The following is a 19,155-nucleotide window of genomic DNA, read 5'->3' as shown; positions in this document are numbered from 1 at the left end:
CAGCTTCAGCCTGGCCCAGTGCTGGCAGTCATAACCAATGGGAAGTAAACCAGAGGATGGAAGATCTTGATCTCTCTCTCCCTCTAACTCTGACTTTCAAAATAAATCAGTCTTAAAAAAAAAAAATGGAGAAACTGGAACCATTAAAAATTCTTCGAAGGGGGGGCCGGTGCTGTGGTATAGTGAGTTAAAGCTGCCACCTGCAATCCTGGCATCCCCTATGGGTGCCGGTTCCAGTCCTGGCTGCTCCACTTCCAATTCAGCTCTCTGATATAGCTTAGGAAAGCAGTAGAAGATGGCGCAAGTTCTTGGGCACCTGCACTCACATTGGAGACCCTGAGGAAGCTCCTGGCTCCTCCTGGCTTTGGATCAGCTTAGCTCCAGTCATTGTAGCCAACTGGGGAATTAACCAACAGATGGAAGACCTCTCTCACTCTGCCTCTGCTTCTCTGTAACTCTGCCTTTCAAATAGATAAATCTTTAAAAAAAAAAAAGTTCTTTAAAAAAAATTCACTCAAGGGAATATAAAATAGAGAAGCTACTTTAGCAGTTCCTCTAAAAATTAAACAGTTAACATATGGCCAGTAATTATTATGTTCACACAAAAGCCTGTCCATAAATGTTCACAGCAGCATTATTTATAGTAGCTAAAGAGTAGAAACTCAAATGTCCTTAACCAATGAATGGATAAATGTGGGATATCCTTATGCCACATGGAGATGGCATAATGAAATATTCAGGCAAAAAAATCAATGGTGTTCTGATACATGCTATATCATGGATGAACCCTGAATACATGTTAAATACTCCCTACTTGTGTAGGGAGGGGTCTTCAAAAAGTTCAAGGAATTACTATGTGTTACTTTTATCATGAAGTATTAAAAAGAAGCTATGTATGGGGGCCGGCGCTGTGGCACAGCGGGTTAATGCCCTGGCCTGAAGCGCCAGCATCCCATATGGGTGCCGGTTCAAGACCCGGCTGATCCACTTCCTGTCTAGCTCTCTGCTATGGCCTGGGAAAGCAGTAGAAGATGCTCCCATGTGGGAGACCCAGAAGAAGCTCCTGGCTCCTGGCTTCGGATCAGCGCAGCTCCGGCTGTCATGGCCAATTGGGGAAGTGAACCATCAGACGGAAGACCTCTCTCTCTTTCTCTCTCTGCCTCTCCTCTCTCTGTGTAACTCTTTTAAGTAAAATAAATAAATCTTTAAAAAAAATCTATGTATGAATTTCAAAAAATATTTTGCAACAAAATTTTTGTTTTTTAAAGTTTTTATATATCTTGTTTCCTTTAAAATATCTATATTAATATTTATTTGAAAGGCAGAGAGAGATCGCCTATCCACTGAGGTTCACTCCCCAGATACCTGCAACAGTCGAGGCTAGGTCAGGCAGAAGCTGGGAACTTCATCTGGGTCTCTCACATGGTGACAGGGACCCAAAGACTAGCCATCATTGCTGCCTCCTAGGGTGCACCTTAGCAAGAAGCTTGAATTGGGAGCAGAGTCAAGACTTAAACCCAGGAACTCTGATTGCCAAATGACTACCACTAGACTTTTTTTTTTTTTTTTTAAGATTTATTTATTGAAAGGCAGAGCTACGAAGAGATAGATGCAGAGAGAGAGAGAAGTCTTCCATCTGCTGATTCACTCCCCAAATGGCTCCAACAGCCAGAGCTAAGCAGCTCTGATGCCATGAGCCAGGAACTTCTGCTGGGTCCCCCACAAGGGTGCAGGGGCCCAAACACTGAGGCCATCTTGTACTGCTTTCCTAGGCTATAGCAGAGAGCTAGATCAAAAGTAGAGCAGCCAGGACTTGAACCAGCACTCATATGGGATGCCAGCACTGCAGGCGGCGGCTTTACCTGCTAAGCCAAAAAGCACCAGCCCCAAAACTCACCTTTTAATTTCATTTTTCCACAAATCTTTTGAAGTTCCTTTCATTTCATTTATTTATTTTTAAAGATTTGTTTATTTTATTTAAAAGTCAGAATTACAGAGAAAGGAGAGACCTAGAGATCAATCTTTCATCTGCTGGTTCACTCTCCAAATGACCACAATGGCCAGATCTGGACCAGGCCAAAGCCAGAAACCAGGAGCTTCATCTGCATCTCCCACATGGGTAGCAGGGGTCTAAGAACTTGGGCCACCTTCTGCTGTTTCCCAGGCACATTAGCAGAGAGCTGGATCAGAAGTGGAGCAGCTGAGAATCAAAGTGGAACTCATATGGGATGCTGGCGTAGCAGGCAGTGGCTTAACCTGCTGTGCCACACCAGCCCCTACATTTTGTATTATACATATCTTATCACAATTTTTAAATGGAGTACTGATATACACTACATTGTAGATAAACTGTGAAAACATGCTAAATGAAAGTAATCGAACACAAAAGGTCACATGTTACATGATCCTTTTATATGAAATTCCAGAACAGGTATACTTCCTAAAGAGATCTGCAGATTTGTGGCTCAAAGGGTAAGACTGCTAATAGACTGAGATTTCACTGAGGTGATAAAAATGTTCTGGGGGCCAGCGCTGTGGCATAGCAGGTAAAGCTGCTGCCTATATGGGCACAGGTTCATGTCCTGGCTGCTTCTCTTCCAATCCAACTCTCTGCTATGCCCCGGGAAAGCAGTGGAAGGTGGTCCAAGTGCTTGGGCTCCTGCATCCACTTGGGAGACCCAGAAGCAGCTCCTGACTCCTGGCTTCTGATTGGCTTAGCTCTGGCCATTGTACGCATTTGGGGAGTGAACCAGTAGACGGAAGACCTTTCTCTCTCTCTCTCTCTCTCTCTCTCTCTAGCTCTTTCAAATAAACAAATAAATCTCTTAAAAAAAAAAAAAAGTCTGAATCCCAGATCAGAGTACCTGGATTTGATTTCCAGCTCTGCTCCTGAGTCCAGCTTCCTGCCAATGCAAACCTGGGAGGCACTAGTTCCTACTATCTGCTTGGTAGACCAGACTGTGTTCCTAGCTCTTGGTTTAAACCCTGGCCCTGGCCCTGCCCCTGTCCCACTGCACGCTTCTGGAGAGTGAACCAGCAGATGGGAGTTCTCTTTCTTCCTCTATCTCTCCCCCACCTCTCAAATTAAAAAAAAAGAATGTATACATGTTTGGTAAAAATGTATTCTGAATACCTTCCCCAGCATTCTGCAGGCTTGTGTCATAGGATAAGGGGATGCCCACCCTGAGTCTCATAGCACCAGAAATGTGGCTACTGTCATCACAAACCCTAGTCTGACTGACATCCAACTCTCTGGGGCCCAAAGACACACATCTTTGGAAACCCATGTCCACTTTGAAGTCCTACTGCTACCCCCACAAACTGCTACACACTAGAAAATCATGGCACTCAGACATTGCTGGCGCTCAGTTTGTACTTCAGGGCTCACCTAAAACCACAGCAATACCCGACTGACACCCCACATTCCATCGGAACAAAAAAGTTTCCTCCAATAAAAGCTGTCCCATAAAGAAGGAATGGTTACATCAGATGCCCAGATACAGATATCAACACATGGACACAGGAAACATGAAGCAGCAAGGAAGCATGACATCTCCAAAAGAACACAAAAATAGATCCCAACTTGAAGGAAATCTATGAACTGCCTGAAAAAAGAATTCTAAATAATGATCCTGAGGAAATTCAATGAAAGAGAATACAGATAAATAATTTGAGGAAATGAGGAAAACAATACATGGTATGAATGAGAAATTCAATAGATAGAAATCGCTGAGAACAATCAAATTGCGTAACTGAAAGCTTGAATCAATGAAATAAAAAATACAATTGAGTTTCAACAACAGACTAGACCAAATGAAAGAAAGAATTTCTGATCTAGAGGAGAAGACTTCTCAAACAACCCAGACAATAATAAAAAGAAATGAAGAAAGCCTACAGGATATATGGGATACCATTAAGCCAATAAATATTTGTACTATAGGGACACCTGAAAGAGAAGAGAAGGAAAAATGGCATTGAGAACCAATTTAATGAAACAGTAGTTGAAAATTTGTCAAGTCTTCAAAGAGATATGGACATCCAGGTACAGGAAGCTCAAAGAATCTGCATCAGGCTCACCCAAAACACACTTTCTCCAAAGTCTATTATATAGCCACACTGTCAAAAGTTAAGGACAAAGAATCTTAAAGTCAGTGAGTGAAAGATGTGAAGTTACATATATAGAAAAACCCATTAGACTAACAGACTTCTCAGCAGAAATCCAAAAGGCCAAGAGAAAGGGGTGATACATTCAAGGTCTTTAAAGAAAAAACTTCCAACTAGGAATACTGCATCCAGTGAAGCTATCTTCATAAGTGAAAGCAAAATAAAGTATTCCTCTGGTAAAAATTGAGAGAATTCATCACCACCAGACCAGCCCTGCAAGAACTCCTGAAGGGAGTCCTACATTAGAAGCAAAAGAAGCCACCAGCATTGCAGTGTAACAGGTTAAGCTGTCGCAGGTATCCCATATCAGACCACCAGTTCAAATCCCAGCTGCTCTGCCTCCAATACAGCTCCCTGCTATTATACCTAAGAAAGCAGTAGATGGCCCAACTACTTGGACCCTGCAACCTGCATGGGAGACCTAGATGGGAGTTCTAGCCTGGCTCTCCCTCCCTCTCTGTCAGTCTGCCTTTCAAGTAAATAATAACATTTAAAAATAAAGTAGGAGAATCAAAACTATCATGAAAAGAAACAGTACAAAATTCACTGACAGAGCAGATACACAAAAGAGGGAGAGAAAATAATCCAACCTTATTGTGATAGAAAGCTACCAAAACACAAGGATAAATGAGAGGCAGAAAGAAATAGAGAATATATAAAACAATCAGAAAGCATTCAACAAAATGACAGATGTTAGTTGTTATCAGTATTAACCTAGAATATAAATTAATTAAATTCCCCAGTCAAAAGACAAAGGTTGGCCAAATAGATAAGAAAACAAGATCCAGCTAGGAAACTCATTTCACAGGAAAAGACACACATACACTGAAAGTGAAGGCTTTAAAAAGATACACCACACAAATGAAAACCAGAAACAATTTGCAGTCGCTATATCAGATAAAGCAGACTTTAAATTAAAAACTATAAAAATAGGAAAAAAGATATTGTATATTGATAAGGATTAAGCAAGAAGATGACTAATCATAAATAAAAATATATACGCAGCAAACACAAGACCACTCAAATATATAAAACAAATATTGCTAGACCTAAAGGGAGAGAGAGAAACTCAAATACAATCTCTCCCAAAGGGAGGGACAGACCCAATACAGTAGTAGTGTGGGACTTCAACACCCCATTGTTGTCACCGGACAGAAAATCAACAAAGACACATCAAAGTCTAACGATACTACAGAGCAGGGGTGGAGAAGCTTTTTTGTGCCAAGGGCCGTTTGGATATTTACAACACCATTTCTAGGCCACACAAAATTATCAACTTAAAAATTAGCCTGCTATATTTGGTCAAACATTTAATGAACTCAGCCCTAATATGATGGCTGGAACTGCTTTTCTTTGGTAAGGTATGCGATTTTAGCTGGCACTGATGATGTTGTTACTCACAACTTTCCCAGGCTGTGGGTCTGGGGCACAGCTGAGTCTCTGATTATGTTTGAAGAGAACTGCTCCCAGCAGCAGAGTTGTTCCACACACAGATGTGTATTTCAATGTTTGTCTCCTCAAAGTGGGAAATTCATCACTGCTTCCCCACATTTATAGAAAAACAGTGGGGGGTTTGCACCTACCTTTGGGCTCTGCAGCTGAATGATTTCCTTTTGTAGGTGATTTGAAGCATCAGCTGGCTCCACACTGAACAGTGTAGCAAAGATGCTCAGTTCCATTTGTTTACTTTTCACATCCTTGACTATGTTACTAAATACCTCAATTATTTTCACACATTCATCAGCACATTCAAGTGTCAGAGAAGGTCTGTCACTCCTTTCAAGATGCACTTTCCACAGCCTTACTTTAGCTTCAGATGATTTCATGTTTGAAAGCAAGGAGCTGAGAAGCTGGTTGGGGCCCCACAGCTTCAGGTTCAGCCCTCAGAGTACTTGGAATGTCCACCGTGAACGCTAGACCACGCACCCACTTGCTGCCACTGAGTTCCCTAATGGTTTTCTCTTCATCCCCATGAACTGCTTGACTTCATTCCACAGTTTTTAAAAACTCATGAGCATGTTCCCACAACTCAGCCACCCCGCTTCGGTGATAAACACAATCCCAGTACTCAGAGTCGAGATTGTGTAGCAACTCCATACACCGGTGGCTATTAAATCCTCTGCTTTTGACAACATTTACGCATGACACTATTGTTGACATCAGTGTTGAGCACAGAGACTTCTCGGTGCGTGATGCAGTGGCACATGATTAAATCACCTGGATCATGACTGAGCCGATTCTATTCTTTCTTGACAAATGCAGTTAACCCTTTATGCAAGCCAAACGTGGCCGCAGCTCCATCTGTAGAAAGGTTGCTCAACTTTTCAAACGTTAGCTCAAGATTTTTCATTGATAAAACAAGTCTCTCAAACATGTCACCTCTTGTAGTTCCATGCATGGCTTCCAGTGACAGTTCCTCTTGCATCTCAAACTGCAGTTATCTCAAGAGTGAAAACCAGTTGGGTGGTATTTGTTATGTCCATTATCTTGTCACAAGCCAGAAAGACTGCAAATCTGCAGAATCCTGTTTTTTTTATATCTTATGGTAAATCAGTATTCTGATCTGAGATGGTTCTCCAAGACAAACTAACACTCTGGAACAATTTTACTTTGTCTAACGCTAACAATACTGTAACACCCAGCACACATTCTTTCACAAACTTTCCATGGGCCTCAGCTTCTTTGAGATCAGCTCACTCACTACCTAACTCATCTGAACAACACTATCTCTGTCACAATGCGGCCTAGTAAAAGCCACTTGTGATTCCAAACTCCACTGAAGAGAACTTATTTTTTCCAGATGCATTTGGCCTCCCAGTTCATTGAGTTTAACAGGTTTTGAGCTGTTATGATGCTCCAGATTGGCTTTTTTTCATTACTGTAACACATTGCCACAAACCAAGCACACAGGATTTCCTTTGACTTCAACAAAAAATAATCATAATCAGTTGGGGGCCAGCACTGTGGTGCAGCAGGCTAAGCCAGTGTCTATGATGCCAGCATCCCTTACCTAAGTGCTAGTTTTAGTACCAGCTACTCTGCTTCCAATCCAGCTCCCTGTTAATGCTCCTGGGAAGGCAGTGAAAGATGGCCCAAGTGTTGGGCTCCTTCTACCCACATGGAGACCCAGATGGAGTTACAGGCTCCTGTTTTGGCCTAGCCCACAACTGCCCCTTACAACCACTCCAGAAGTGAACTAGCAAATGGAAGAGCTTGCTCACTCTTGTTTCTCCATCTCTCTCTGCAACTTTCAAATAATTTTTTTTAAACAGTTATTTTATTTATTTGAAAGAGAGTTACAGAGAGAGGTCTTCCATCCGCTGGTTCACTCCCCAGGTGGCCACAATGGCTGGAGCTGTACCAATCTGAAGCCAGGAGCCAGGAGCTTCTTCTGGGTCTCCCACGTGGGTACAGGGGCCCAAGGACTTGAGCCATCTTCTACTGCTTTCCCAGGCCACAGCAGAGAGCTGGATTGGAAGAGGAACAGCCAGGACTAGAACTGGCACCCATATGGGATGCCGGTGCCACAGGCCAGGGCTTTAACCCACTGCACCACAGCGCCGCCCCAAATAATTTTTTTAAAGTGCACTAAGATGCCCACGTCCTACACTGGAGTGCCTGGGGTCAATTCCCAGGGCTCTAGCTCCTGACTCTAGCTTCCTGCCAGTGGAGACTCTTAGGAGGTAGGAATGATGGCTCAAGTAACTAGGATCCTGACATGCATTCCTGGCTGCAGCTTCAGCCCCAGTCCAGCCCCACCCTAGCCACTGCAAACATCTGGAGAGTGAGCCAACAGATGGGAGCTCGCTCTCTGACTGTCTCAGTCTCCCTGTGTCTCTGCATCTCAATAAATAAAATTTTAAAAAATAAAAAAAAGTACTTAAATATCTAACAGGAAAAAGATGTGCTTAATAAAGACTACATAAACATTAATTAATGCAGAGAGAAACAACCAAACTATCAGGTATACATTTTACTTGTTAGCAGAGGTGAAAAATCCCAATATTTCTATTTTAAAAGCTATGTGTTGTGCTTTCCTTTTGTCTATGATGTCACCATTCCCCAGCATCACAAATTAATGAGTACTGATCATATTCCCTAAGGCATAAGAATAAACTAATACATCGCTGGAAAAGAGGGGAACAAGGTGAAACTTTATAGAAGGTACCCAAAATGTTTCTGACCATGCACAGACACATTCCCACAGTACTCAGGTCCTCTGGAATATACCAGCAAATGAGACTGACAACACAATGGTGGTAGTACAGCGAAGAAAGATATGAGGAAAGAGAAAGAAACCTTCAGAAAGCTGTACCAGAGAATTACTTCCAACTTCTAAAACTCTACTCATGTTAAAGGAGAACAAACTGAATGAGTAACAATTCTATTCATGAGAAAACTGCCCAAAGTCAGTCACAGACAGAAAGCTTTACATGAAATTGAAGACTGTGCCTGAAACCCTTCCAGGTTGAGAATCCTCCCTGTATGTTCTAACCAATCAAGGATTTTAACTGACATTCAGGGGGAAAAAAAAATGCATCTCTAAGGACGTCATTCAAATTCAGAAACAGCACAGTTCATTTTGATGAGTAATTCTAATATCCTAAAACTAGGTAATTCTGCCCACCAGAATATTTACCTTTCCTGAGACAGATTCTCCATCATAGAAGAGATAGTGTTTTTCTACTTTGCCATCTTCAGTTTTCATTTCTGCCATTTTCCTGGTTTCCCCATCATTAAGGACAACGTCGATCTCACAAATGGGACCAAAAAAGCCTCCAAGAAAACTCTGAAAATAAAATGAAAAAGCTCCACATTACCATGTTTAGTAGGTCATGCATTTTATAATTCAGACTGAATTACTTATGACTTAAAATCTAAACAGACTAAAAATCTATGAGTTCACAAACAAATGACAAACCTTATAACAAACTTGAACTGAGTGTAACAATAAAAATTTGCTGAGGGTAAATTTCACATTATGTTTTAAGATTCATTTATTTATTTATTTGAAAGGCAGAGTTACAGGGCAGGGGGGGTAGAAAGACAGAGAGGAGATGAGAGGAGGGGAGGGGAGAGGGGAGAGGAGAGGGGAGAGAGGAGAGGGGAGGCGATAGGGGAGGGGAGGGGAGGGGAGAGGAGAGGAGAGGAGAGGAGAGGAGAGGGGAGAGAGGAGAGGGGAGGCGATAGGGGAGGGGAGGGGAGAGGAGAGGAGAGGAGAGGAGAGGAGAGGAGAGGAGAGGGGAGGAGAGGGGAGGAGAGGAGAAGGAAGAGAACAGAAGAGAAGAGAAGCAAGGCAGAGAGAGATAATCGACTGACCGATCTTCTGTCCGCTGGTTCACTCCCCAAATGGCCGCAACAGCCAGAGCTAGGCCAGGAGCAGAGCAACAGAAAGGGAGAGCAAGACAGAGATGGAGACAGAGACAGGGAGAGATGGAGAGAGAGAGAGAGAGAAGGAGAGAATTTCCATCTGCTAGTTCACACCCCAAATGGCTACAACAGCCAGAGCTAGGCCAGGCCTAAGACAGGAGCCAGGAACTCCATCCTGGTCTCCCCACGTGGATGCAGGGGACCAAGCATTTGGGCCATCCTTTGCTGCCTTTCCAGGTGCATTAACAGGGAACTGGATCAGAACCGGAGCAGCTAGAACTCAAACTGGCACCCATATGGGATGCTGATGTTGCAGGTGGCAGCTTAACCTGCTTCACTACCATGCCAGCTCCATGGTATGTTTTCTAACACAAAAAAGATTTTCAAATATTCTGAGCAAACTTAAACATCCTATAATTTCAATTTCCATAGGTAACCACTATAATCAAATACTACCACGTGTAAGAAACCTAAGAAGATAATTCTTCAATATCTGGGTTTGAAAAGTTACTTTTATTTATACCTCAATGAGTATTATACAGGTATAACTTTTATTATAGCATAATCTGTACAATCCAAATTACTCATGATGAATTACTATAAAGTGCTGCTTATAAAATCATTATTATTATTGTGGACTACTTTAAGTCCTTGGAGTGAAAATGGCTCTAAATGAGACTAATGATATTTCTGTGGATTTTTCCAAAGAAAATGTATAAGCTTTGTTCTATAAATCCTCAATGTAACAGAAATATAAGGTGCGGGCCAGCACTGTGGTGTAGTGGGTTAAAGCTCCACCTGAGGTGCCTGCATCCCATATGGGCATTGGTTTGAATCCCGGCTGCTCCACTTCCATTCCAGCTCCCTGCTGATGGCCTGGGAAAGCAGAAGATGGCCCAAGTGATTGGGTCCCTGCACCCATGTGGAAGACCCAGAGGAAGCTCCTGGCTTCATAAGGGCTCAGCTCCGGCCTTCGCAGCCATCTGGGGAGTAAACCAGCAGATGGAAGACCTTTTTCTCTGTCTCTCCCTCTCTCTGCCTGTAACTTGGACTCTCAAATAAATCAATCTTAAAAAAAAAAAAATGCCAGGGTCAAAGATCAATTGCTTACCAATGCCAAAATACACTAAGTGGTAATAATATAGCATCCATTTGTAATTCTGATTGGATATGGTTATTATTTTTTGTTACCAATGGAAACTACTCTTCTAGTCTTTTTTTAAATTTACACAGAAAAACATTATCCTATCAACTGAAATAGTGCATTACTCTGCCCAACCCAGTAATCAGAGTGATCTGTCATAAACATAAATCTGATCATACCTCCTGGTTAAAATCCTTCTATAGGCTGGTGAGTGTATAAACTGGTACAACTAATTTAGTAAATAGTTTGGTATTATCTCATAAAGCTGAACATACACATTAAGCCCATCATCCAGCAACTCAATCCCCAGGCAGACACCTTAGACAGAAACTCTTACAAACATGAACCAGGAGACAAATAAAAGAATATTCACAGGTGGCTGGCACTGTGGCATAGTAGGCTATCTCTGCTTGTGACACCGGCATCCCATATGGGCACCAGTTCTAGTCCCGGCTGCTCCTCTTCCAATCCAGCTCTCTGCTTATAGTCTGGGAAAGCAGTAGAAGATGGCCCAAGTGCTTGGGCCCCTGCACCCACATCGGAGACCTGGAAGAAGCTCCTGGCTTTAGATTGGCCCAATTCCAGCCAGTTGGCCATCTGGGGATTGAACCAGTGGATGGAAGACCTTTCTCTCTGTCTCTCCCTCCCTCTGTATCTCTACCTCTCAAATACATAAAATAAAATCTTTTAAAAAAATGTTCATAATATTCATAGTAACCCCAAAGAGAAGCAATCCAATTACCCACCAAGAAAATGGACACATAAATTTTAGTATATATTCAAACAACAGCAATACTGAACAGCACTAGAATTAAAGATATAACTACACACAAAGACAAATTTCATATCGAAAATGTTGAGTTTTGAAAGAGGCCAGACACAAGCCGGCACCATGGCTCAATAGGCTAATCCTCTGCCTGCGGCACCGGCACACCGGGTTCTAGTCCCGTCGGGGCACCAGATTCTGTCCCGGTTGCTCCTCTTCCTGTCCAGCTCTCTGCTGTGGCCCAGGAAGGCAGTGGAGGATGGCCCAAGTGCTTGGGCCCTGCACCCCATGGGAGACCAGGAGGAAGTACCAGGCTCCTGGGTTCAGATCAGCACGGTGCGCCAGCCGCAGAGCGCCAACCGCAGCGGCCACTGGGGGGTGAACCAACAGAAAAGGAAGACCTTTCTCTCTGTCTCTCTCTCTGTCTACTCTGCCTGTCCAAAAAAAAAAAAAGGCCAGACACAAAAAGAATAGCACAAAGAAAGCTTCTGGGATGCTAGTGACATTCTGTTTTATTTTTGTTTTGAGCTACATGTTTGATATGCAAGTATGTACACTTTGTGAAATTCACCCAACTATACACTTATTTGTATACTTTTAAGCAATGTTTACTTAGTAACTGTTAAGCACACACACAAAATGTATTTCTATTGTGTTCCACATATACCCAGTCCTACCTCTCTCTCCAGTCTCATCAACCTCAAGTAATCAGATTTGCTAGCCTCCTTGTCCTGGAGTCTGACGAAGTACTCTTAACCTAACTCACTCTTCTTTTGAGTTTGCTTGACTCACTTCCTTAACAAGGTCTTCCTGAACCCCTAATCCAAACTGGATTCTCCAAATGTAAGAATCATAAAACTTATTTAGTACCTAACTCTCCTACACAACTGTACACTCCATGAGGACAGACACCTAACCCTTTCCTCATCACTGAGGACACAATGCCCAGGGCCGTGTGAGGCATTTAATAGAAGGCATTCAAATACTTGCTGAATATTAATCCTAAACAAGCACATACAACCTAGTAAAAGAAAATAAAAATTTTAAAATTGGGTAAAATCTGCACTAGCTGGTAAGATTAGCCCTGTCTCAACAAGTGAGTACTGACGTAGCAGCCATCTAGAGCACGGAATCTGTGTGACGTCTCAGTTCTGTCCTCGGGAGGCAAGGTAACGGCAAGCAAACTAATGAGCCTCTCCGGCTACATAGATCACAGGGTGAAACTATAATAAAGGAGACAGTGTTTTCCTGAATTCTGGGCTTGCTTCTTTGTTCTCAATCTTACTCTTCCAGAGGGATAATAATTTCAAGAAACCAACTAAAAGAATCGTCAGATTGGGGCCGGCGCTGTGGTGCAGTGGGTTAAAGCCCTGGCCTGAAGTGCTGGCATCCCATATGGGCACCAGTTCTAGTCCCGGCTGCTCCTCTTCCAATCCAGCTCTCTGCTGTGGCCTGGGATAGCAGAAGAAGATGGCCCAAGTCCTTGGGCTCCTGCACCCGTGTGGGAGAGGAAGCTCCTGGCTTCAGATAGGCGCAGCTCTGGCCGTTGAGGCCATCTGGGGAGTGAACCATCGGATGGAAGACCTCTCTCTCTCTCTCTCTGCCTCTCCTCTCTCTGTGTAACTCTGACTTTCAAATAAATAAAATCAATCTTTAAAAAAAAAAGAATCATCAGATTAGTACTTTTGACATATTTCAAATACAAACAGCTAAATTTCTTTTTGACAAGATATTTTAATCTCTTCTGATAAAATTACAAATAAAAAATTAACCAGAAAACTAACTTTAATCAGAACTATCCTGAAACAACTTGGAAGAGAAAAAGTGAAAAACATCAATAATAGGTCACCTGCATTGTCCATTCCTAGTTAGCTTTCATACTCCAAGCCTCAAACTCAAAACTTGCTCAAAATAGTTAATTTTGAAATAATACATTTTATCCCAAATGTTACAGATACGAGACCTTATAGCAGCTCAAGGAGCTCAAAATAATCTATTACTAATTATCAGCTGTGTAGAGAGGAGGGCTGCTGCAGGAGCAATCATGAAATAGTGGAAGACAGCACCTCCAAGTAGCTGACTACTTTAAAGGGAGAAGGAAAATCAGCAATGTTAAAAGATAATAGGCGCTGGCACTGTGGAGTAGTGGATAAAGCTGCCGCCCGCAATGCAGGCATCCCATACGAATGCTGGTTCGGGTCCAGGCTGCTCCACTTCACATCCAGCTCTCTGCTATGGCCTAGGAAAGCAGAAGAAGGTGGCCCAAGTCCTTAGGCCCCTACACCCACACAGGAGACCCAAAGGAAGCTCCTGGCTCTGGACTGGGGCAGCTACCTGGGCAGTGAACCAGGATGGAAGACCTTTCTCTCTGCCTCTGCCTCTCTGTAACTCTGCCTTTCAAATAAATAAAATAAATCTTAAAAATAAATAAATAAATAAAGCTAACTGGCAGGGAGGGCAGTAAGAAAGTGAGTTCTCCTTCCTTTTGGCAAACACATCATTAACTCTTGAGTTACAAGAGGCAGGAAAATTAAAATTAATGTTCTTGTTCTCACATTTCCCAGAGCTACTTCAAGGCAAAATGAGACTTGAAAATAGGGAGGGGAAAAAAAAAAAGATGTGTGTATGTGGCATGGTGGTTAAGATTCTGCTTCAGATGCCAGCATCACACTGTAGTGCCTGGGCTCAGGTCCTGGTTCTGCTCCTGATCCCAGCTTCCTGTAATGCGGACTCTGGGAGGCAGCAGGTGACGCCTGGAATACTTGGGTCCCTCCCATCATACCTACATTGAGTCCCCAGTTTCTGCCTTCAGCCTGGCCCAGCCCCAGCTATTGTACCATTTGGGCAGTAAACAAGCAGATACAAGAGCTCTTTCTCTCTCGCTGCCTTTCAAATAAAAAATTAATTAAGCTATAAAACCCGTTTTATACAGATAAAAAGAAATATTGTGGTAACTTTTTCCCACGTTCTTACATGTAACACATAGAGCTGTACTTGGAATTTGAAAGCTTATATTAAAAGATCAAGTGATCAGTGGTGAGTGTTGCACACTACGTAAGCTGCTGCTTGGGACACCTGTATCTGGTTAACCTGGCTGTTCAGCACTCCGAATCCAGCTCCATGCTAATGCATCTGGGAGGCAGTGTATGATGACCCAAGTACTTATACGGGAGACCCTGATGGGAGTTCCAGGCTCCTGGCTTTATCTGGTCTATCCTTGACTGCTGGCAGGCATTTGGGGTGCAAACCAGCAGATGGAAGAGCTCTTCTGTCTCTCCCTCCCTGTCACTCTGCCTTTTAAATAAACAAATCTGGGGCAGGTGGCATTTGGAATAGTGAGTTAGTAGATGCAGGCATCATCCCACAGAGGGGACAGTCTGTGCCCCAGCTGCTCCACTCCCGATCCAGGTCCCTGCTAATGGCTAGAAAAAGCAGAAGATGGGGCCGGCGCTGTGGCGCAGCAGGTTAAAGCCCTGGCCTGAAGCACCAGAATCCTATATGGGTGCTGGTTCAAGTCCCAGCTGCTCCTCTTCTGATCCAGCTCTCTGCTATGGCCTGAATAGCAGCAGAAGATGGCTCAACTCCTTGGGCCCCTGCACCCACATGGGAGACCCAGAAGAAGCTCCTGGCTTCGGATCAGTGTAGCTCCTGACGTTGCGGCCATCTGGGGAGTGAACAGCAGGTGGAAGACCTCTCTCTCTGTCTCTACCTCTCTCTGTAACTGTCTTTCCAATAAATAAAATAAATCTTTATTTAAAAAAAAAGAAAAAGCAGAAGATGGCCCAAGTATTTGTGCTCCTGCCAGCCACATGGGAGACCTGGAAGAAGTTCCTGGCTCTGGCCTTGCCCATTCCTGGCCACTGGGGCTATCTGGGGAGTGAACCAATGGATGGAAGATCTCTTTGTATCTCCCTCTAACTCTGACTTTCAAATAAATAAATCTATCTTTAAAAATAAACCTGTTTTTTAAAAATTAAAAATCAAATATTTTTACAAAATCAAAATTTCCACTCATTAAAATAGTGTAGCTTTATAAAACTTCAAAACACTGCAATTTTTTTTTTTTTTTTGACAGGCAGAGTGGACAGTGAGAGAGAGACAGAGAGAAAGGTCTTCCTTTTGCCGTTGGTTCACCCTCCAATGGCCACTGTGGCCGGCGCACTGCGCTGATCCGATGGCAGGAGCCAGGTACTTATCCTGGTCTCCCATGGGGTACAGAGCCCAAGGAGTTGGGCCATCCTCCACTGCACTCCCTGGCCACAGCAGAGAGTTGGCCTGGAAGAGGAGCAACCGGGACAGAATCCGGCGCCCCGACCGGGACTAGAACCCAGTGTGCCGGCGCCGCAAGGCGGAGGATTAGCCTAGTGAGCCGCGGCGCTGGCCAAAACACTGCAATTATTAAACAAGCCTTATTCTGACATCATTCTTAAAGTTCCAAAGCATTAATAAATAAATTATATATCTTCTATTTTGTTTGCATGAAATATTTCACAACTAAAAACAAAAAGTGATTTATTTTTCAATTCAATCAAAACCCTGAAATTGGGAAAGATGAGAAGGTGTAAAATTAAGCTTGGTATAGCAAAAGCAAAAGAGTAATAGGTTGAGTAATAAACAATAACACTTTATGGGGGCCAGTGCTGTGGTACAGTGGGTTAAACCTCTGCCTGCAGCACTGGCATCCCCTATGGACCCGGCTTCTCCACTTCCGATACAGCTCCCTGCTAATTCGCCTGGGAAAGTAGTGGAGGACAGCCCAAGTCCTTGGGCCTCTGCCACCCAAGTGGGAGACCAGATGAAGCTCCTGGCTTTGGCCTGGCCTGGCCTAGCCCCAGCCGATGTGGCCATTTGGGGAGTGAATCAGCAGATGGAAAATCTCTCTCCTTATTTCGTACTCTCTAACTCTGCCTTTTGAATAAAATAAATAAATCTTTTAAAAAAAATAGCACTTTATAAGTTACCTATGCTAAAAGAATGTGGCACTGGATTAACATCCAGTTTTTTACACTACAACACATCAAAGTTGAACTAGTCTTAAAAAAATTTTTTTGGATGTCTTACATTTAACAAGTAAACAACAGAAACAAAAATATTTGAGAACAAAAACTTGTATTTGTTTTCCTTCTCAAAGGAGATGATAAAGATTCTCTACCTATCCTTGCTTTCAACGTTATTTCAAAATGTGTAACTTGTCATTTCAAATAAAGTCATGAAGTTAAATCCTTTTTCTATTTATTCACAATGAAATTATATACTTCTGATATGTTAATGAAGTAAAACAGAATTGTCAGGATGGTGACGATTAGAAGGAAAATGAATAAAAACTGCCTGGAAAGTAATGATACATTAACAGAGACTTGTGCTGAAATTACCAAAGGTAATTTTGAGATCTTTCATGTGAAAGAATACTGATCAGTTATTTTGGAAATGCTATCTTCTAGAGAACATTCAGAATATGATATTTGCAGGAGCAATACTACACATTTCACATACAAGTTAAAACTCTTAGGTAGCTTTTAAATAAACAGACTGCAATCAACAATGACTATTAAAACACAGCCCAAAAAAAAAAAAAAAAGGTTTTTTAACGGTTTTCTAATCTTGGCCGAAACCTCCTATCACTGACTTTAGGTTACCTTAAAATTTTTCAAATAATTTGTAAGCTCCATATTGAGTATCACCATGTAGCAAAATTACATGGATACATAAAAAGTCAGCAAACTTTTTATCCCTTACTGAATGTGGCTGTGAAGAACTGTCACTCGGTCCAGTGACTGCATTTCAAAGCTCCCAAGATTTACTCACTTATCCACACAATGAAACAGCAAATTTTCATACACATGTTACACCTGTACCTATTCAGTGTATTTTGGCTTTACAAATTCATTTCTATGTGACGAGTAACTTGGAAATAAAAATAAACTGCTCTTGAACAGAAGTCAACAATCTTAGCAAAATAATTAGAAATGTAAGCAACAAACAGGAGGACTGCAGTTTCCAAATTCCTCTCAAGGTCTGACAGGCAAGGTCCCTCAGTACTTCCTTCTTGGCGTGCATCGCAGCGGTCATTCCCACGTTAAACAGCTCGAGAATAAGTGTTTCTCTCTCCTTAGAGTGTGAACTACAAGACAGAAGGCAGGGGTGCTTCCGTTTTGCTCACGGGTCCCTGAGCGCGCACACACATAAGCTATAATTTGTTGAATCAAAGATAAAAAGTTCCGAGAATAAACTGTCTAGGAAGAAAGACGATTTCTGACTTTCAGAGTGATGGATTCAGAGTCACTTTTTTTTTTTTTTTTTTTGATAAGCCTGATTTTTCAGCCCACGTCTCAAGCAGTTTATTAACTGCGGAGCTTTGGGAAAGTTAGGGAACACACAGAGTAGGCGTTCAAGGTGTGCACGCGCGATGACCCGAACCCACGGCTGCTACTCTGAAATGAGCCGAGCGAGCCCCCACCCCGAGGAGGCGGCCGACTCGCACAAAGTTAAGAACCACGGCGCCCACGCTCGCGCTGCACTGGAGTGCGCGCCTCTCCCCGCCTCGTCCGCTCCCCCGGCAGCGTCCACACCGCCCGGTGTGCGTCAAGTTAGAGCAATGGCCCAGGGAAGGAAGTAACAGCAGGGCTCAGACCCGGGGCCCGAAGCTGGGGGTCTTCCGAAACACAGACGTCCTTCTCTCTCCCGCCCCCCCCCGCCCCCAATTTTACAAGTGTCAACACCAAGCCCGAACTCGCGACACGAAATCACAGATAATGTCACCACGTCCAGGTTAAAAAAATCACCGGAGTCTGTCAGGAGAGTGACCCACTGCCCCCGGAGTCCGGAACTGGGGGACTGCCCGGTCTCCGGCCATCGGCGGAAGCCAGGCAGGTAGCGGAGGGGCTGGCTACCTTGGACGGGGAGGCGGCGGCGAGCCCCCGCACAGGCGGGCTCCGGGTGCCCAGCCAGGGCCCCCGCAGTCGGCCGAGGAATGCGGGCAGAGGCTCCGACATGGCCAGGAGAGCGCGCCGCCGCCGGCAGGTGCTCGGGCCTCTGCGAGCCCGGGAAGAGGCGGCGCCCGCCCGCTCTTCCCCAACCCCGGGGTAGCCGGACAGGCCTAACCGGGCTCCCCGCCCTGCTCGCCCGCCCACTCCTCCAGCGACGCCGGACCCGCCGTTGGCAGCAGACCGCGCGCTCCCGCTGCGAGGGCACCGGCCGCCGCGCACTCACCATTGTCAGCACCGCCGCCACCGCCGCCGCCGCGACCCCTCCTCTTCGCTCCTCTTCCCTCAGGCGAACTCCCGGCCCCGGCTCCCTCCAGCCCAGCGCCCAGTCACGTGACCTCAAGCCACCCGCCACACGTGACCACTCCCTTCCTCCGCTCCCCTCCCCCTGCACCAGGCCCCTCTCCCAGCCTCTCGCCCCGCCTCATTGGCTGCCTGGCCCTCCGCGGAGAGGCCGTTTGGAGGCGGGGCCTCGTGTTCCCCCCTTGGTGGGTAGGGCGGGGCCACAGCGGATGACGTCAAGTGGGCGGGGCCTTGATAAACGTAGGTTCCGCGGGTCCTCCTGTCACGTGATGGCGGCTCGCAGTAGGGTTTCCTGGCCGCACCCAAGTCCTCTGCCCTTGGAAGTTTGAGCAGCCCAGAGAGAAGGAGGAAGGGTTTGGCTGGCCGGCGCTGCTCTTGGCTGGGTCACTGGGTTACCGAGGTGACTAGGAGCTGTTCCCCCAGGC

The 19,155-nt window shown here is 44.4% G+C and overlaps 1 protein-coding gene across 2 annotated transcripts in view; it reads right to left on the bottom strand.

Annotated features, from left to right (window-relative positions):
* Positions 1-18,768, bottom strand: part of VPS26A (VPS26 retromer complex component A) — a 43,891-nt gene extending 25,123 nt beyond the window's left edge. The window contains exons 1-2 of one of the 2 annotated variants that reach the window (XM_070057780.2): positions 18,654-18,768; positions 8,804-8,953 (exon numbers count right to left, since the gene is read on the bottom strand). Coding sequence is in view for 1 of the 2 variants with exons in the window: in XM_051823253.3 (XP_051679213.1) it covers positions 8,804-8,953; positions 18,335-18,436 (252 nt within the window). In the remaining variant the exon portion in view is untranslated. Of the gene's footprint in view, positions 1-8,803; positions 8,954-18,334; positions 18,479-18,653 lie in introns of those variants that run through there. The other variant, XM_051823253.3, reaches the window with a different exon arrangement.
* Between the last annotated feature and the right edge of the window lie 387 nt (positions 18,769-19,155).

This window comes from Oryctolagus cuniculus, chromosome 15 (genome assembly GCF_051225735.1).
Source record: "Oryctolagus cuniculus isolate XC-2025 breed Fujian yellow rabbit chromosome 15, ASM5122573v1, whole genome shotgun sequence".
Lineage (NCBI taxonomy): Eukaryota > Metazoa > Chordata > Mammalia > Lagomorpha > Leporidae > Oryctolagus > Oryctolagus cuniculus.
Note: the sequence above shows the minus strand (reverse complement) of the source record. Positions and strands in the feature narration are given on the sequence as shown.